The 17,391-nt window shown below is 35.9% G+C and overlaps 1 protein-coding gene across 7 annotated transcripts in view; it reads right to left on the bottom strand.

Annotated features, from left to right (window-relative positions):
- CEP83 (centrosomal protein 83) overlaps positions 1-17,391 on the bottom strand; it is a 107,919-nt gene that overhangs the window by 2,966 nt on the left and 87,562 nt on the right. For 3 of the 7 annotated variants that reach the window (XM_057741499.1, XM_057741500.1, XM_057741497.1), the window contains 3 exons: positions 16,171-16,300; positions 2,682-2,785; positions 994-1,183 (listed from right to left, as the gene is read on the bottom strand). In XM_057741499.1, coding sequence (XP_057597482.1) covers positions 994-1,183; positions 2,682-2,785; positions 16,171-16,300 — 424 coding nt within the window. Of the gene's footprint in view, positions 1-6; positions 145-993; positions 1,184-2,681; positions 2,788-4,447; positions 4,507-13,655; positions 13,719-16,163; positions 16,301-17,391 lie in introns of those variants that run through there. The other 4 variants (XM_057741501.1, XR_009054661.1, XR_009054662.1 and 1 more) reach the window with 4 other exon arrangements.

Genomic DNA, 17,391 nt, shown 5'->3' with positions numbered 1-17,391 from the left:
AAGCACAGAAAGAGAAAAAACAAAACAAAAATCACAGCAAAAAAGACTTAAAAAAACTGGTAGAAGGAAAAAAAAAAAAAAACTGGTAGAAGAATAACTGTTAGACGTCAGCCTCAGTGCATCTTTTATTCAGGCCTGCAACATCTGGCAAGAAAAGGATGACCATTTTAGCAGTCTAAGAACACCAGCATGGTCTAGACTACCAACTAGTCCTTGCTTCTCTCCTGTCCCAGGCTGTGGCCTTCAGCCAAAACCCAAAGTCTGTTCTACTCTAGGTGTAAAATTCACCAGATGATAGTAATGCAGGGCCCAAGTGTACTTATACGGCAACTTCCTAAAAAGACTAGAGTTTTAACAGCAGTTTATTATATAAACAAAGCACTTTGTCTAAGATTCAATTCAGTGACTTACAACATTAAAAGTCTTCAGCGCTTAGAACATTACAAAATGTCATTGCTTATTAACAGTTCATCTTCTGAAAATCATCCAATTTGATTCCATCAACATCTCAGGGATCTGATACAGTAGAACCAACTCAGATTTTGGAATTAGACAGATTTAGGTATGAAACTCAACTCTCTCTTAGCTATGACCTTAGGCAAGTCACTTCACCTCTCTGACTGAGCCTCCTCATCTGCAAACTGGGAATACTAATACCTTCCGTTAAAGCATTTTTCATTAGGATTAAATAAAATATTGTATGGAAAATGCATAGTGCAGTGCATTTGCATAAATGTTGGTGGTAATTAGTATTATATGAGTGAGCTACAAACTCAACAGTTTTTCAAAGACTTAGTTAAGTTCTTCCTTTCGACTGCTCAATAGGAGACTTTACTCCTAGCACCACCACTAAAAAAAACAGAATAGATTCAAATCCACTATGCCTTTCAGCAGTTTTCTGGTAAAGAAAGATTTAGGTTTTTAACTATGTAAACAGATAAAAACTTACAGAAATATTTATCTAACTTTTTTTCCTAAAATGAATGCTCATACCTGCATATGAGGAGGAAAAGATAGTTCCATGCCTGGAATCACAGTTGATGACTGCACACTAACAGGATTGATGGATGCTGTTGGAGGTATATTAGGAACCAAAATTAAACTTCGAAATTCATTATGTCTTCTCTGTATATCCTTTAGCCTTTTTTGAAGCCTTGTATATTCTTCAAATGGAACATTTTGTCTTAAAAAGAAAAATTATTTCTGCTGTTTAATACAGTTATAGTCTATTGAAGAACGGTATAAGTCACAGAACATAATTTTAATTGGAAAAGACGGATTTCTAAATTATAAAATTTATCTATATATAGTATACACATAAAATTCAGTTTATCTAGAAAGAGACACGTGATATGACATCCTAATTATATGTTATTGTTGGCCTGCAGGCTATTGACTAATTTGAAAGTTTTATCTGCCAATTAATCTAAGATTAAAAATCTTTTGATACTTTAACTTTCATTTCCACTTTATTCGCCAACCCATGAATCTTGAAACTAAAAGGAGACTCCTTAAACCAAAAGGGTTCCTTATTTTACTGCAGGAATCAAATAGAAATAGAGAAAATACTAGGTTGAATCTTATGAATGCCACTTCTGTAGGTGAAATACAGTCAAATACAGCAAATTTTATATTGTCCAATTTAATTTTTTTTAATGTACCTAATGACAAAGGTAAAGCTATCCAACTTTGGGGGAAAATGACATGGATTAAAAAACAACTTTTCAGGCCTTCACAGATCACCACCTTTTTGGACATACACTTCCTGATGATCAATCACACCAGTAATCAAATATAGTTTCAACCCCATTCAAAGTTCTAGGTGATCTGTACCATAGCTGCCCAATCTTGAATTGATAACACCTCCTCCATAACCATTCATTTTGAAATATTAAGTTGATTTTTGTTTTAGGATGAATTTGCTGGCTTCTTACTTTGGAACAGAGAGTATTGTAAAGTTGGCATTTATTCCACAGTCTAGAAACCTCTTGGATGTTCTTAAAAAAAACTGTTCACATTTTGGCAATGATTATACCCAAGAAGACAGGTGCACATGATAAAACATCACTGCTTGCTATACAGGAAATTCCCATTACATAAAAGTCTGATACTGTCTAAATGCTGAAGACTACCACTAATTAGCTAAATTTGAAAAGATTTTATTAAGTTGAATCACATGGGTCATACAATACCACTACCACTAACTTAATGTGGTACATGTTCTCTGCTCAAAAATGCTAATGATGTATAGATGATTAGCTGTTCTTGGATGTAAATGAAAAACCAGAAGCTATTGCCCAATAATATTTTTCCATACCAAAAAATAAAAAAACTGAACTTTAATTCAAAGTTGTGGCCACAATTTTAGAACTCGTGTTCACTGAAATGTCTTGTCTCAGCAGCAAGGATTCACACCATTCCTGGCTACCAAAGCCAGTGACTGACCCTTCTGTCAGTCCCAACCATAACACAAATGCATGTGTTAAAGAGCTTTCGGTTTGAAGAAACATTCAATCAGAAAAAAAAAATAGCAAAGATAATGAATTAGGAGTCTAACATATAGTTTTAGAATTCTTTTAAATGTATATTTTAAAAGAAACCCAAGTGTATTCATACTCAGAAACAGAGTTTTATAATATCAAAATAGCCACATGGGGTATGTATACATACAAACACATTACCTATTTAACACCTGATTTTCTGTTTCCAATTCTTCTCTCTTTGCCTCCAAGATTTCTACCTTTTCCTGCAGTCTCTTCAGTTTGTTTTCATGAAGAGATTTTCTCTAGAGAGAAACAATTAATATGAGCAAGTATGGTAATACATACTCTCCTATTTGAACAAAGCTATATAGTGAATATTTTACTCACCAAAAAAATTTTACTTAGAGATGAGTATTTTCAGTGAATACTAGGAGCAAAGGTTAGTAGATATGATGCTTACTGAAAACTGAAGATAATAAACCACAGATCTATGTTATATCCTCAACATGACAAATAGAACTATTATAAATGCCAAATCAGAAAATTGGTATCAATAAGGAAACTGTGTAAATAAAAAATCTAGGAAGGGAAGGAGTCAAATTTTACTAATGAGTCTGCCTGTCACCTGATAATCATGACTCTTAGTTTTCCCAGAAGATATCATAGGTTTAAAACAACTATAAATTTAAAATTAAAAGCATGTTTGCAATTGATAAATTGCTACCAAAGTACTTAAAGGATCAGACAGGTAAGATTGATTATGAATGCATCTCAGTCTGAAAACATGCCTTTCTAAATATTAAAAAGAAAAAAAAATGTAAAATTCACAATGGGAAAACTTTCTAATATGGAAAAATCTACGTATAATGCAAAAGAAGTAAATGAAAGAAGGTAATACTTTTTCAGTTTTATAAACAGGTTGTTTTTGTTTTTTACAGAAAAACACCTATAAATGTTGACACTTACTTAGTAGCTACAGGCCTTTTAGGTTTTGGGTTTCTAACACTTTACTGAAGTATAACAGGCTTACAGAAAAATGCGCAGAATGTAAATGTAAAGCAAAGTGCAAAACCACAAAGCAAATGCTGGTGGTGTTACCTCACAGGTCAAGAGTACTGCCACAGCCAAAAGGGCCCCTACCTTCTCCTCCTTTCAATCTCTACGCTGTCCTCTGAAAAGGTAACCAACTAATTTACTTCCAAAGCTGTAGTTTAGTTTTGCCTATTTTTGAACTTCATACAGATGGAATCATAGTGTACATTCTTTTACAGATGGCTTTTTTCTTTCACTCGATACTGTGAAATTTATTCATGTTACTGCTCACAGGTATAGCTCATTCATTGCCTACCCTGGCACAGGAACCACTCTTCTGTCCTTTGTAAGCACAAGTATATATTTATGTATTTACAAGTGATTCAGGACTCTGTTCACTCATTCACACATCCACATCAAAGAAATCATACCCTATATACACTTCTGTTTCTGGATTTTGTTGTTGTTGAACATTTTATCCCTATGACTAAGCCATTTTATTGTACATCAGTTTTTCTCTATTGTTACACTGTTACCCATTTTTACCAATACACCATATTTTATCCATTCTCCTACTGATAAGAATTTGAATTGTTTCTACTTTGAGGCTACTATGAATAGTTTTTATGAACATTCCTGAATATGTTTTTGGTAGATGTCTGTCCTCATTCTCTTTGAGTATATAACCAGGAATGAGTCATACAGTATACATATGTTTTAACTTTAGTAAAAACTATCAGTTTTCTAAAGTGGTTCTAACTAATTACTAATTACATGCCCACCAGCAACATATGAGAGTTCCAACTGCTCTACATCCTTACCAACACTTGGTGTGGTCGGTCTTTGTAAATTTTATCTACTCTGGTGGAACAGAATAATATGTCACTGCAGTTTTATTTTGAATTTTCCTGTTAACTAATAACGGTGAATACCTTTTCTTAGGCATATTGACCATCTGGATCTCCTTTTTTCGTGAAGTGCTTGTCTTAGTCTTTTGCCTGTTTAAAAAAATTTTTTTGAGTAATCTGTTTCTTTGTAGGAGTTCTTTATATATTCAGAATATGAATCCTTTGTCAGATATATGTGTTGCAGATTGACCTTCTCTCAGTGTGTGGTAACATTTTTTCCCTTGAGAGTGTCATTTTATAAAAAGAAGTCCTTAATTATAATAAAATCCAAATTATCAACCACATCTTTTATGGTTAGTGCTTTTTACATCCTGTTTGAGAAATCTTTACTTATCCAAGATCTTAAGATTTTTTCCCTTTTTTTCTAGCAGCTTTATTTTTTTACTTGTCACATTTGGGTCTGCAGTTCATTTTTATCTAATTAGGTTGGGTTAAGAATAACCAACTGAGGACTTCCTAGGTGGTGCAGTGGGTAAGAATCTGTCTGCCAATGCAGGGGACAAGGGTTCGATCCCTGCCCCAGGAAGATACCACATGCCGTGGAGCAACTAAGCCTGTGCGCCACAACTACTGAGCCTGCGCTCTAGAGCCCGTGAGCCACAGCTACTGAGCCCATGTGCTGCAACTACTGAAGCCTGTGTGTCTACAGCCCGTGCTCTGCAACAAGAGAGGCCACCACAATGAGAAGCCCGCACACCACAACGAAGAGTGGCCCCCACTCACCGCAACTAGAGAAAGCCCGTGTGCAGCAACGAAGACCCAACACAGCCAATAAAATAAATTAGTAAATAAATAAATTTATTAAAAAAAGATATAAAATCACCGCCTCATTGCTTTAAAAAAAAAAAAAGAATAACCAATTGACCCCACATTCTTAAAGGACCATCCTTTCCCTATTGAAAGGCAGTTGCACTTCGTGGTAAGTCAGGTGTTCATATACTATTTCTGGATTCTCTTCTGTTCAGTTTGTCTGTCTATCCTTATGCCAATACCACACTGTTTTAATGACTGTAGCTTACAGTAAATCTTGATATCTAGTAGTATAAGTCCTCCAGCTTTGTTGTTTTTCTTCAAGGCTGCCTTCGTTGTTCTAGTCCTTTCTACTTTCATATGAATTTTATAATCTACTTTCCAATTTCCACAAGGAAAACTACTGAAATTTTGATTAGGATTGCATTCAATCTACAGGTCACCATGGGAAAAACTGACATCTTAGTATTGAGTCTTTCAAATCAAACAGTATAGTTTTCCTTTATCTAAGTCTTCTTGAGTTTTTCTTAGCAATATTTGCATATCTTTCATTAGATTTTTTCCTAAGTATTTTATATTTTTATGCTAATGTAAATGGTATTTAAATATTTTATTTGATAATTGTTTGCTGTGTATGTAAAGAAAGAACTGATCATCACAGAAATGTAAGTCAAAACCACAATGAGGTATCACCTTACAACTGTTAGAATGCTTATTCTCAAAAAGACAAGAAACAAGTGTTGGTGAGAATGTGGCGAAAAGGGAACCCTCATGCACTGTTGGTGAGAATGTAAATCTATGCAGCCACTATGGAAAATATTTTGGAGGGTCCTCAAAAAATTAAAAATAGAACTACCAGCAATTCCACTTCTGGGTATTTATCTGAAAAAAACAAAACCACTAACTTGAAAAGGCATATACACCCCCCATGTACACTGCAGCATTATTTATGACAGCCAAGACATGGAAGCAATCTAAGTGTCCATCAATGGATAAATGGATGAAGAAAATGTGAGACACACACTGAAATATGATTCAGCCATAAAAAAGAAGAAAATCTTGCCATTGGTGACAATGTAGATAGAATTTAAGGGCATTTTGTTAAATGAAATAAGCCAGACTGAGAAAGAAAAAATACCATATAATCTCACTTCTATGTGGAATCTTTTAAAAAAATAAGCTCAAAGATACAGAGAACAGACTGGCAGTTGCCAGAGGCTGGGGGCGGGGGATGGGTGAAGTGGGTGAAGGAAGTCAAAATGTACAAACTTCCAGATATAAAACAAATAAGTCCCGTGGATGCAAAGTACAGCATGGTGACTATAGTTAATAATATTGCATTGCATATTTGAAAGTTACTAAGAAATATCTTAAAAGTTCTCATTAGAAGAAAAAAATTCTATAGCTGTGTATGGTGATGGATGTTAACTAGACTTATTGTGGTAATCATTTTACAATATATACAAATATCAAGTCTTCTCTACGGAAGGTTTTAAATTAAGGATTCCATTTCCCTAATAGATACAGGGCTATTTAGATTTCCTAATTCTTTTTGTATTAGTTTTGCTGAGATGTTTAAGGAATTTGTTCATTTCATTGAAATTGCATAATTAAGTTGTTTTTATAATATTCTTTTTGTTTTAATATCTATAAGATGTGTAGTGATACCCCTTTTTCATTCATTATATTGTCCATTTGTGTTTACCCATCTATCTACCTAGCTACTTTATGAGAAGTTTGGGGAGAATCCATTTTATCAATCTTTCCAGATTGATCAACTCTTGGCAAGTTAAGTTTTCTCTATTGTATAATCTCTGCTTCAGTGATTTCTACTCATATCTTGAAGAGGAAGAGAACAATGTCTGCTGTTAAATCTATATACAGAGTTCATAATTTGGTTATTGTGTTTTTTAGTTCTAAACCTGCCAATAAAAAAAGTGTTTTCTAGTTTTCTGGTCAATTCTCAAGCATTTATTTCTGAGCACCTACAACATGGTAATTTTAAAGTCTGTACCTGATAACTCCATTACCTGGATCCCCGATGGGGGGTCTGTTTATACTGGTTGTTACTTCTCTTGATTTTTAATGTTATTTCCGTATGCAGCTATTTTTAAATTATTAATAGAAATTTGTTAAAATTGATGAACCAATATTGATACAATATTATTAACTAAAGTCCACAGTTTACACCGTCAGGCTTTATGTTCTGTGGTTTTGTAAAATGCATAATGTCATGTATCCACTACTGCAGTATCACACAGAAAATTTCACTGCCCTAAAAATACCCTGTGCTCTACCTAGTCATCCCTACTCCCTACCCCACAAACTGGCAACTACTGATTTTTTTTGCTGTCTCCATAGTTTTGCCTTTTCCAGAATGTCATATATTTGAAATCATACAGTATACAGTCTTTTCGGACTGGCTTTTCTCATTTAGCAGTATGCATTTACATTTCCTCCATGTGTTTGCATGGCTTAATAACTCATTTCTTTTTATCACTGAATAATATTCTCTTGTATGGATATAGCAAAGTTTTTTTAACCATTCACCTACTGAAGGACATATTGCATGCTTCCAAGTTTTGGCAATAATGAATAAAGCTGTCATAAACGTTTGTGTGAAGCTTTTTTATGTGTGTGAACATAAGTTTTCAGCTCATTTGAATAAAATACCTAGGAGTGTGATTGCTGGACTGTACGGCCAGAGTGTTTTAGCTTTGTAAGAAAATGCCGTAGTGTCTTCCAAAATGGCAATACCGTTTTACAATCCCACCAGCAATAAATGAAAGTTTTTATTGTTCCATATCCTCATCAGCATTTGGTATTGTCAGTGTTTTGGATTTTAGCCATTCTCATAGATGTGCAGTAGTATCTCTGGTTATTTTTTATTTAGAGCTAGATATTACATTTTAAAAACTGAGGAAATAATTTGAAGCCTACAATGTCAGTTTCTCTTAAAGCAGACTTACATTTGTTTTTTGCAGGCAGCTAGAAACACTAACAAGAGGGGTTGGTTTAATCTAATTATAAGGACAGATTATCTGAAGCTGTGCTTCAATGCTTGCTAGGGCCAGGCTATTTGCAGCAAACTCTTAGTCTAAGGGTATACCGCCTTCACAGTCTCAACCCAAAGCACTAGTGGACTTAGACTTGAGACTCTCTGGCAGATTCTGAACTCCAATTTTTGCTCCCCAAGCCCTATGAGGTTGTCAAAAGCTTTGCTTCACTTCTCAGCCTCTCAGCTGTCTCTTCTAGAACTGGCAGCATCCTCGAAGGGAAAAACAGCCCCCCACGCTGCACTCACCTCTCTAGGTTTCCTATCCCTCCAGGATCTTGGCCTCTTAATTCTTCACTGCCCTTCATGGAGATATTTTTAAAAATATTATGTCTGATTCTTCCAGTTCTCATGTGGAGAGCTGATCCACATATTTCCTAGTCTGCCATTATCAAAAGCATATGCTCCTTTTAGGTATTTTAGTTCAACTAACAGCAGATGTTTTAAAGATGGAAATGGTTAATACTTCATTATTATATGATTATATAAACCTGCAATCTTAGAATCTAGTTATATTTCTCCATTTGTACTGCTCATTTAAATTGTAGTAAAATACAAATTTTTTTCACTTTCATCATCAAATCATCAAGCACATATATTTATACACACACACACATACATATACAGAGAGAGAGTGCACACTTAATTGGGCCCTATATTAACCACAGGTAATACAAAATACAGGGATTTCTGAAGGGAATTCCAGTCATAAGTACAAAGTTATGAGAAAAGGCTTTTTAGAAAAGATAAGAAATGAATTAAGAAGGATCTGTAATTCTACAGGAATGTGGATTCCCCGATGGTCCTCCAGCAGGGGAACTGATGGGTAAAAGCATTGTTTTGAAAAGATTAATATGGCATCAGTATATAGGATGGACTCTGAAGTTTGCCTCTTGAGAGGCAAATCTGGGGATAAGCTTCCTGAAGACAGGGTTCAGGACAATGTTGTCCTCATCCTCACCACTGTAAAAACAACCAACCATTTACTGAGCACTCTCTTTGTCAGGAACTGAGTTAGAAAGCAGCAAAAGAACTGGATGGCTGGTTGACTAGTAGACCCAATGAATGCCTTAGTCTCTAACATAATAATCATTTCTTTGCAGAACCCTCATTAACTTGACCCAAGTCTCCTTCCTCCTCAAACTCACCTGGAAAAACTCTGACCTTGGTTAAAAATGACTCTACTGACTGCAGGCTTGGACCTATGGCAACTGAAATATAGTTGGCACATGCATGCACACGTGCGTGCACACACACACAACTATGCTGACTGGTTTCATCTTAAATTAACCAGCACTAACTTCAAATGGGCCCCCTACTGGTACCTGGAAGTCCTACTAATTTCCCTAATCCAGTCACTCTTCCAAACTCTCAAACATTGTCACAACTTCCTGTCTCTTCTCAAATCTGTTAGACCTCCACTCTTCACAGTCCGACCTGGTGACCCAGCTTCTTTTTTGCACTGAGAAAATAGCAGCAATCAGTAGAGAATTTCCACACATTTCCACTACATTTATCAGTTTATCAGGAATTTACAATCATATATTTTATCTTATTTCCAGTTAAAATAGATACATTGTGTTCCTACCTCTTCCCTCTCTGAATTGAATCTAGTGCCCTTCTGCCTACTAAAAGATATCATCCCTTCATTTGCCCCCTCTTTCTCCTGCATCATCAATTTTCCCTTTGCTACTGAATCATCCTATAATTTCCCCTTTCTTAAAAGAAGCCTTTGTTCCCACAACCCTAGCTATTACCCCAGTTCTCTGTTCTTCACAACAAACTCCTTTCCATTTCAATCATACCTGCATACCTACTACTCCACAGAAACAACTCTTAACAAAGCCAACGATTACCACACAGTCAAATGAATTCTTAGTCTTCATCTATTTTATCATCTTACCATTGTGAAATAAAATTCATATTTATGGCAAGAAAAACTTAAAAATTCTTCTCTCCCCTTTGGCCTCCCCTCTCCCTGCAATGTGCACTGTGTATCCACATTGTGCACTGACCAAACCTCCCCTGTCAGCAGGAATACCTGCTCAACCATAAATAGCAACATTCTCCTAGCATCAACAAGACAATGCCTTAAAAGATAACATTGCCAGACCTCCCTGGTGGTCCAGTGGTTGACAATCCATCTTGCAATGCAGGGGATGCTGGTTGGATCCCTGGTCCCTGGTAGGGGAACTAAGATTCCCACATGCTAAGGGAAGCCTGCATGCTGCAACTACTGAGCCCAAGAGCCTCAACTAGAGAAGCCCACATGCCATAACTAATGAGCCTCCATGCTCTGGAGCCTGGGCTCCACAACTAGAGAGAAGCCCGAGTGCCACAACAAAGACCCAAAGCAGCCAGCCAATAAATAAACAGATAAGTAGATAAGTAAGTAAGTAAATAAATAAATAAATAAAACATTCCTTCTTGATCTTGTAAAGCAGCGGTCCCTGGGGGTTGAGGGCTGCCGTTGTGAAGGATAACATGACCCACCACAAAGGCACTTAAATCTGGATTGTGAAAACTGTCAATAATAGGCTATTTAATGTATAGCCCTCTGTCTCAAAAAACTTGTATAAACTGTGTCTTGACTTCTAACGGGCAGAACCATGCTCAGAGTTTTCTGAGATGCTCTTCTTGTGTTCTAATCCTCAAATTTGTCTTGAATAAAATTTTCCAATTCTTTCTTAGATCCACTGGTTAATTTTTTTGTCAACACTATAATGTCATTTGACACAGCTAATCCTTCCTGAAGCATTTTTCTTCATTTGGCACCCAGTTACTTTCTTGGTTCTTTTCCTATCATACTGGCCACTCCTCCTCAGTCTCTTCCTTAACTTCTCAACTTCTGAAGTTTGGAATTCCTCAAAACTCGATCCTCAAACCTGTTCTTTTCTGTCTTCCTTCACTTTCTAGGTGACCTCATTTAATCCCATTGCTTTAAAAAATACCACTTACATGCTGAGTTGATACTAATGAGTTAACTTAGGGTGGGACCCCTAGATAATCTCAAATTAGAGCTAATCACTAGAAAGACCAAGTGGTAAGAAGGTAAGAACTTTCAGCCCTATTCCTACCTCTCACTCTCCACTTCTGGGAGTGGAGGTACTGGAGATTGATATTTATAAAAACTCTTCAACAAGGATACCTGGAAAGCTTCCAGGACAGTGAATACACTGATTTGCTAGGAGGGTGGCACACCCAGAGAGGGCACCCCTCCCCCTCCATACCTTGCCCTATACATCTCTTCTATTTGGCTGTTCCTGAGTTGTACCCTTTCTAATAAACCAGTGAATATAAGTAAAATATTTTCCTGAGTTCTATGAACCGAAATTTATAGTCACTGATCAGCAGAGCAGATGGCTGAGGACCTGGCATCTGACATGGGGGCAGTCTTATGAGACTGAACCCTTTAATTTGTGGAATCTGAAGTAGTGTCAGAATTTAATTGAATTGTTAGACACCCAGTTGGTGTCCAGAGAATTAGATAATTGGTTCTTCGTGTTGGAAAACACTCCAGAGTGACCTTATCTGAAAAAAGGGTAAAGTTAAGATGAAGTTAAACTGGATTAAGGTGGGCTTTAAATCCAATATTTACTTGTGTCCTTATAAAAAGGGAGAAATCTAGACACAGAGACAGACACACAGGAGAACACCATGTGAAGACAGAGGCACAGACTGAAGCGATGTGTCTGCAAACCAAAGAACACAGAGGATTGCTAGCAACCACCAGAAGCTGGGAGAGAGGCATGGAACAGACCCTTCCCCAGAGCCTTTGGAGGGAGCATGGCCCCATTAGCACCTTGGTTTTGAACTTCTAACTTTCAGAACTGTGAGATTATAAATTTCTGTTGTTTTAAGCCACATTATTTGTAGTAATTTGTTACAGCAGCCCTAGGAAACTAATACAGTGACTGACTAGATTTGAGGAAAGGAAGCCCTCGGGATGAATCAAAGGTTTGAAGCCTAAGTAACTGGAGGAATGATGTTCTACCAATTGAAAGAAATGAAAGTCCAGAGGGGAAAGTGGCTGTAAGAAATGATTTTAATTTTGATTTTAGCAGTCCAATACAATCACAGGTTAATCAAATGGATGCCTTAGTGTTAAAAACATTACAACACAAAGAAGTTAAAGAAAAATCAAAAGAATACTGATGCAAAAATCAAAGCTGAAATTTTCCTTTTACCACCTTCTAGCCAAATTCAATGAACTCTTTTCAATAATCATGACCATTTATCTTTGATAACTTTCTTTTCTCCTGTGGCTTCTATGACACCATACTATAGCTTCTACCTCTATGACGATTCCACTACTATATCCAGCTCCTCTTTCCAAGTTAACTTAGTTCTTAATTCTTTTATTCTTCAACCATTCTTAAAATCTCAAGTGTCTAATCTGAATTACTGATCTCCATGCTTTACATTCCATTATTTATGGTTATCTACACAATATCTTCACTTAAGAGTCTAAGACAGGACTTCTCTAGTGGTTAGGACTCCACGCTTCCACTGCAGGGGGCACAGGTTCGATCCCAGATCCAGGAGTTTCCACATGCCTCGAGGTGCGGCCAGAAAAAACCAGAGTCTAGGACATGTCTACATGGATGCACTGCCATAAATTCATATCTGACACATGTTTAGTCAAATATATCTTCTCTTTCTACTCAACTGACACATAGTCTTCATTCCATTATGACAACTTCTCTATATCCTCTCATAGCTAAAATACTTCATATTTTTCTCTTTCTTCTTATTTAGCACTATATTCTGTAATTTTTTTCCTTCGGAATACTTCTAGGAGTCATCCTTCACCTTCATTATACATTGCAAGCCCAAATTCCAGACTTATTACCTCATCTTAAGATTATTGTAACAGCTTCCTATCTCCCTGTCTTCAGGCCTCCTTCTCTCTAGCACAGAAGTTCTCAAACGTTAGTGTCCACACGGATCACATGGCAGTAACTAACAGATTCTTTAGGTACTGCATGTTACTTTATTTCTCCAACTAGATTATATGGTCATCAAAGGCAGGAATTAATCATGGCTTCTATTTTCCCCTAGGTGTATAACATAATGCCAGGCCACACAACATATTTAATAGATATTTTACAACTTCGAGACTATGGTTCATTTACTTTTCAAAACCATTCATAACATCTAGTCAAGAATTATTTCAGAGAACTATACTTAGAATAAAAATAACAAGTTACCATTTCAAGTGCCTCAAAAAGGAAAAGCACAACTCATTGTCCCCATACCAAGAGATCTCTCTTCATACTCACACTTCAACAATGTGTGGGGAAAAATATACAGAGAAGTCATCAATTACAGAAGGGCATTCCAAGTCAAGATACCTGGTCAAACTTTTCCAAACAGATCAACACAGCAAAATTTCATTACACAAAGACTCTACCTAAAAACACTTACCAGAAATGACATAATCTCTGTGCTTAGGAGGTTGGAGCTGTAAATGAAGCCATCTTACCTAGCCTGAGGGAAAAAAAATAAAGCTGCTACTCCCCAGTTGTAAGAACCTCTCACAGGAAAGTAACTCTAAAGGACTATGATTTTTGCCCTAGAGTTAATATTTTGTGACTTGTTTTAAGTCTTACTACATAAGAAAGTTATGATTTTTGTCATCTAAAAAACTTAAAAAGTCTGTTGCAATTTTATGAATAATATTTATGTAATCTTATAGTCAACATTTTCATATAGAAGCATTATATTTAATCTGAATAGGAAAGGGTTTGAATTAAAAAAATTAATTTTATAGTGATCATTCTGCCACAGGAAATAAGGCTCATGTGGATATGGCCACAATGAAAAGAAAAGCAGAAAAGTATCTGGAATCAAAGAAAGGGGGAAATTAAAAGAGTAACAGTGCAGAAAAAGCACAGGGTTAAGAACAGAAAGGTGTAGATTTTAGTCATGGTGTCCCTAACTAGTCAAGTGGTCCTGGCTCCCTACCACTTCAGCTTCCTAATCTGTAAAAGCTATCTGAATGCTAAGATTCCCCCAGCCCTAAGATTATATATACTTATGTACTTTTTACAGTCCTTCTATGTCACATGTATTGTCTGTTTTTCCACTTTAATTGAGGCAAAGTTTTAAGCCTATAGGGCAATGTTCCACATGATGGGACAGCTCTGGTTCATAATTATTTACTGAATTGAGTTTAACAACTTCTACAACTTAAAATCATAATCCACAGATCACATTTTCAAAAGTAAACAGGTATTTACGATATTCACACCCATAATTTAGCAGTTATTTTTGTAGGAAAAACATTCATCCTAGGTCAATACTGATGAAAGGTTATTTTGCATGTTTCTTAAACTATCACCTCCTGCCCTCTTTGTGGTATACCTATGATTAGTTGATAATCTCTCTCGCCACTGGATGTCACTTTTGCTCCAAAAGAAGTCAACCCAACCTAACTGCAATAATTAGAATCTGATCTCTAAGACACTTATCTCTAAAACCTCAACATAAAAGTTCTTCTGTGAAAGATAAAATCAGCTCTTACAATTTCTAATGATTTCTAGCTAATCTGGTTTCAGATGCTTTTAGGCTTCAAACGGTCAAGGAAGCATAAGTAGGATTTCTGAGATCATCCCAAGCCATGAAATAATTTCACTAAAATCCCATCAATACCTATACACTGCTCAGTACTTATATGGACAGACAGACAGAAAGAAAGAGATGTGACATACATAGGGAAAAAAAAAAAACGAAACAACAGAAGTATTTATATTTGAGTATAAAACACTGGCATTCCTATATAGTTAAGTGCTGTTTTCTAATCTCAGTGTCATACTACTTTTAGCATAATGGAAAGAGAAAAGCAACATTCATAAACCAAGAAAGTGGGGAAATAATGACTTTTAGGCTTCTCATGTTACTCCAACTATCAGGATGAATTTGGCAGTTATATCTAATGACATAAACAGGTAACTAGGTGTCTTTGATTTCCGAATTCAGAATATGTAAATGATATACAGTTTTCCTCTCTTATGCAAATATGAACAGCTAACCTGACCAATAATGCGTACAGACATTAAGACACTGATGTGCCTATGTCTAGAGGTACCTTCCTCTCATTTCAGACCTTCTCACTTCCCCACAACCAATGTTATAACTGAAGGAACTTATCAAATGAAGACATATCAAATCATTTGTGGGATTTTTTTTTTAATACTGCCTTTCCCTTCCCTCAATACACGTGCGCCAATCTTGCTGAAAACTGCTGAATCGCTGCCACAGAGAGCCATGGTTACTGATGGGGCTATGCTTCATTCCTTGAGTTTGTTGAGTAGGAAAAAAAGTTGTAAACCACTGACTCAGATGAATCATCTGGTTACATTATTTCCATGATGTCCTGGACCAGTTCCAAGAAAACAAAGTTTTTAGGTTCTAGAGAAAATATGCCTGCAAATATGAAACTTTAAAAAGATCATGGCTGTGGGAACTATCATGGCTGTTTCAGAAGCCAGGGGAGTCCTAGTTCCCTCTGCTGGGGCAAGGAGATACTTGCTCCTATATTCCTGAGTTGGAAACAAAAAAGTATTGTAACCACAAAAACAGTGTTACAAGTATTAGTTGAACACAGTTGAAACAGGCCTAATCACCCTGTAATTTAAGTGCAGAATGAGGTAAATGAGACTTATATGGGCTGGTCTAGAAACTTTGTCAGTTGAAAACCACTGTCTCTGTGGAAAAATGCATGTGGGTCTGAAAAACTGACTTATACATAACATTTAGGAATAAACCTGTTGAGCAGTTTGCATTTTCCCAATTTATCTTTGCAAGGTGACAGCAAAATGTCACGTGTAAATATCAAATTGAACATACCACTAAAGCCTCAGTTTTAATTATACACTTTATTCTCCTAAAATAGTTATGTTTTTACTCTACAGAAGTCACTTTAATAAGAACCACTTGCCTTTTTTTGGGCAATTGCAGCTCGCTGCAATTTCTCTTTAGCTTGATTATACTTTTCTTCTCTGTCAGTGATACGTTCATGAAGCTTATGCTTTTCCTCCAACCACTGTATGTGTTTCTCTTCCAATGCCCTGTTAGAAGAATGTATGCAAAACGTGGGATGTTAACTCTAAGAATTAAATAGATATTACCCCAAGTATAATCAAACTCACTACCTGCTTCACCACAGCCTTCATGATCCAACACAGGCATTCTTGCATGGCCACATATTTGCTAACACCACCATTACTGAGTGTTTCCTATGAGCCAGCCACTGTGCTTAGAACAGTATGTGTACTATGTCATTTATTCTTCACAATAACCCCTTGAGTTAGGTACTTCTATCATCTCCATTTTATAGTTGAGGAAACTGAGGCTTAGAGCCATTAACTAACTTGCTTAAAGACTTACACCTAGTTAATAGGGGCAGGACAAACAATTGATAATCAGCTTTGAACCATGATACCACCATGCTATTAAAAACTGGGCCTAATAAAGATGGTTAAAAATCCACCTTGGTATCAAGTCTTAATGTGGTATGTTTTCTGGCTAGGGTAAAATTCATATAAATATTTTATAGTAACATCATAACAACTTACATCTTTAAAGCTCTTCTGTATACTTTGTGATTTTTAATATCATCACTATAGGCAGTACAAATGAGATATACAAACCCTGAGGAGTCAGAATGTATGACTAACGTCATACAGATTTTAAGTGTCTTAGCTAGGATCAAAAATCACATTCTATTGACCTCGAGTCCAGCTATTTTCTGCTATATAATCCTATGAATAACATTCAGAAACCAATGATAAGTTAGTTAAATTTGCTAGCAATACTGTCACTGGAATTTTTAAGCACATTTCAAATCACTTGAGGATCCCAAGATATAAATTCCTATTTTTTGCAAAATATAGGCAAAATAATTTGGACCCCATGGAATGTCATAACACATTATGGATAATTATCTTGCTTACTTCCTTTTCTTGAAATTCAGCCACATATATGAGGCCATGGACAAGCCTAAAATAATAATATAAGGAAAAAAATTTTATGTGGCTAGGTAGCCACATAAGAAAAAAAGTGAAAAGAATAATGTTTCATAGATTCAAAAACTTATAATAATGACATGTTAAAATAAAGCAAATACAACACAGTAGTTTTCTACCATATATAAACAAAA

This window comes from Hippopotamus amphibius, chromosome 7, assembly GCF_030028045.1.
Source record: "Hippopotamus amphibius kiboko isolate mHipAmp2 chromosome 7, mHipAmp2.hap2, whole genome shotgun sequence".
Classification (NCBI taxonomy): domain Eukaryota; kingdom Metazoa; phylum Chordata; class Mammalia; order Artiodactyla; family Hippopotamidae; genus Hippopotamus; species Hippopotamus amphibius.
Note: the sequence above shows the minus strand (reverse complement) of the source record. Positions and strands in the feature narration are given on the sequence as shown.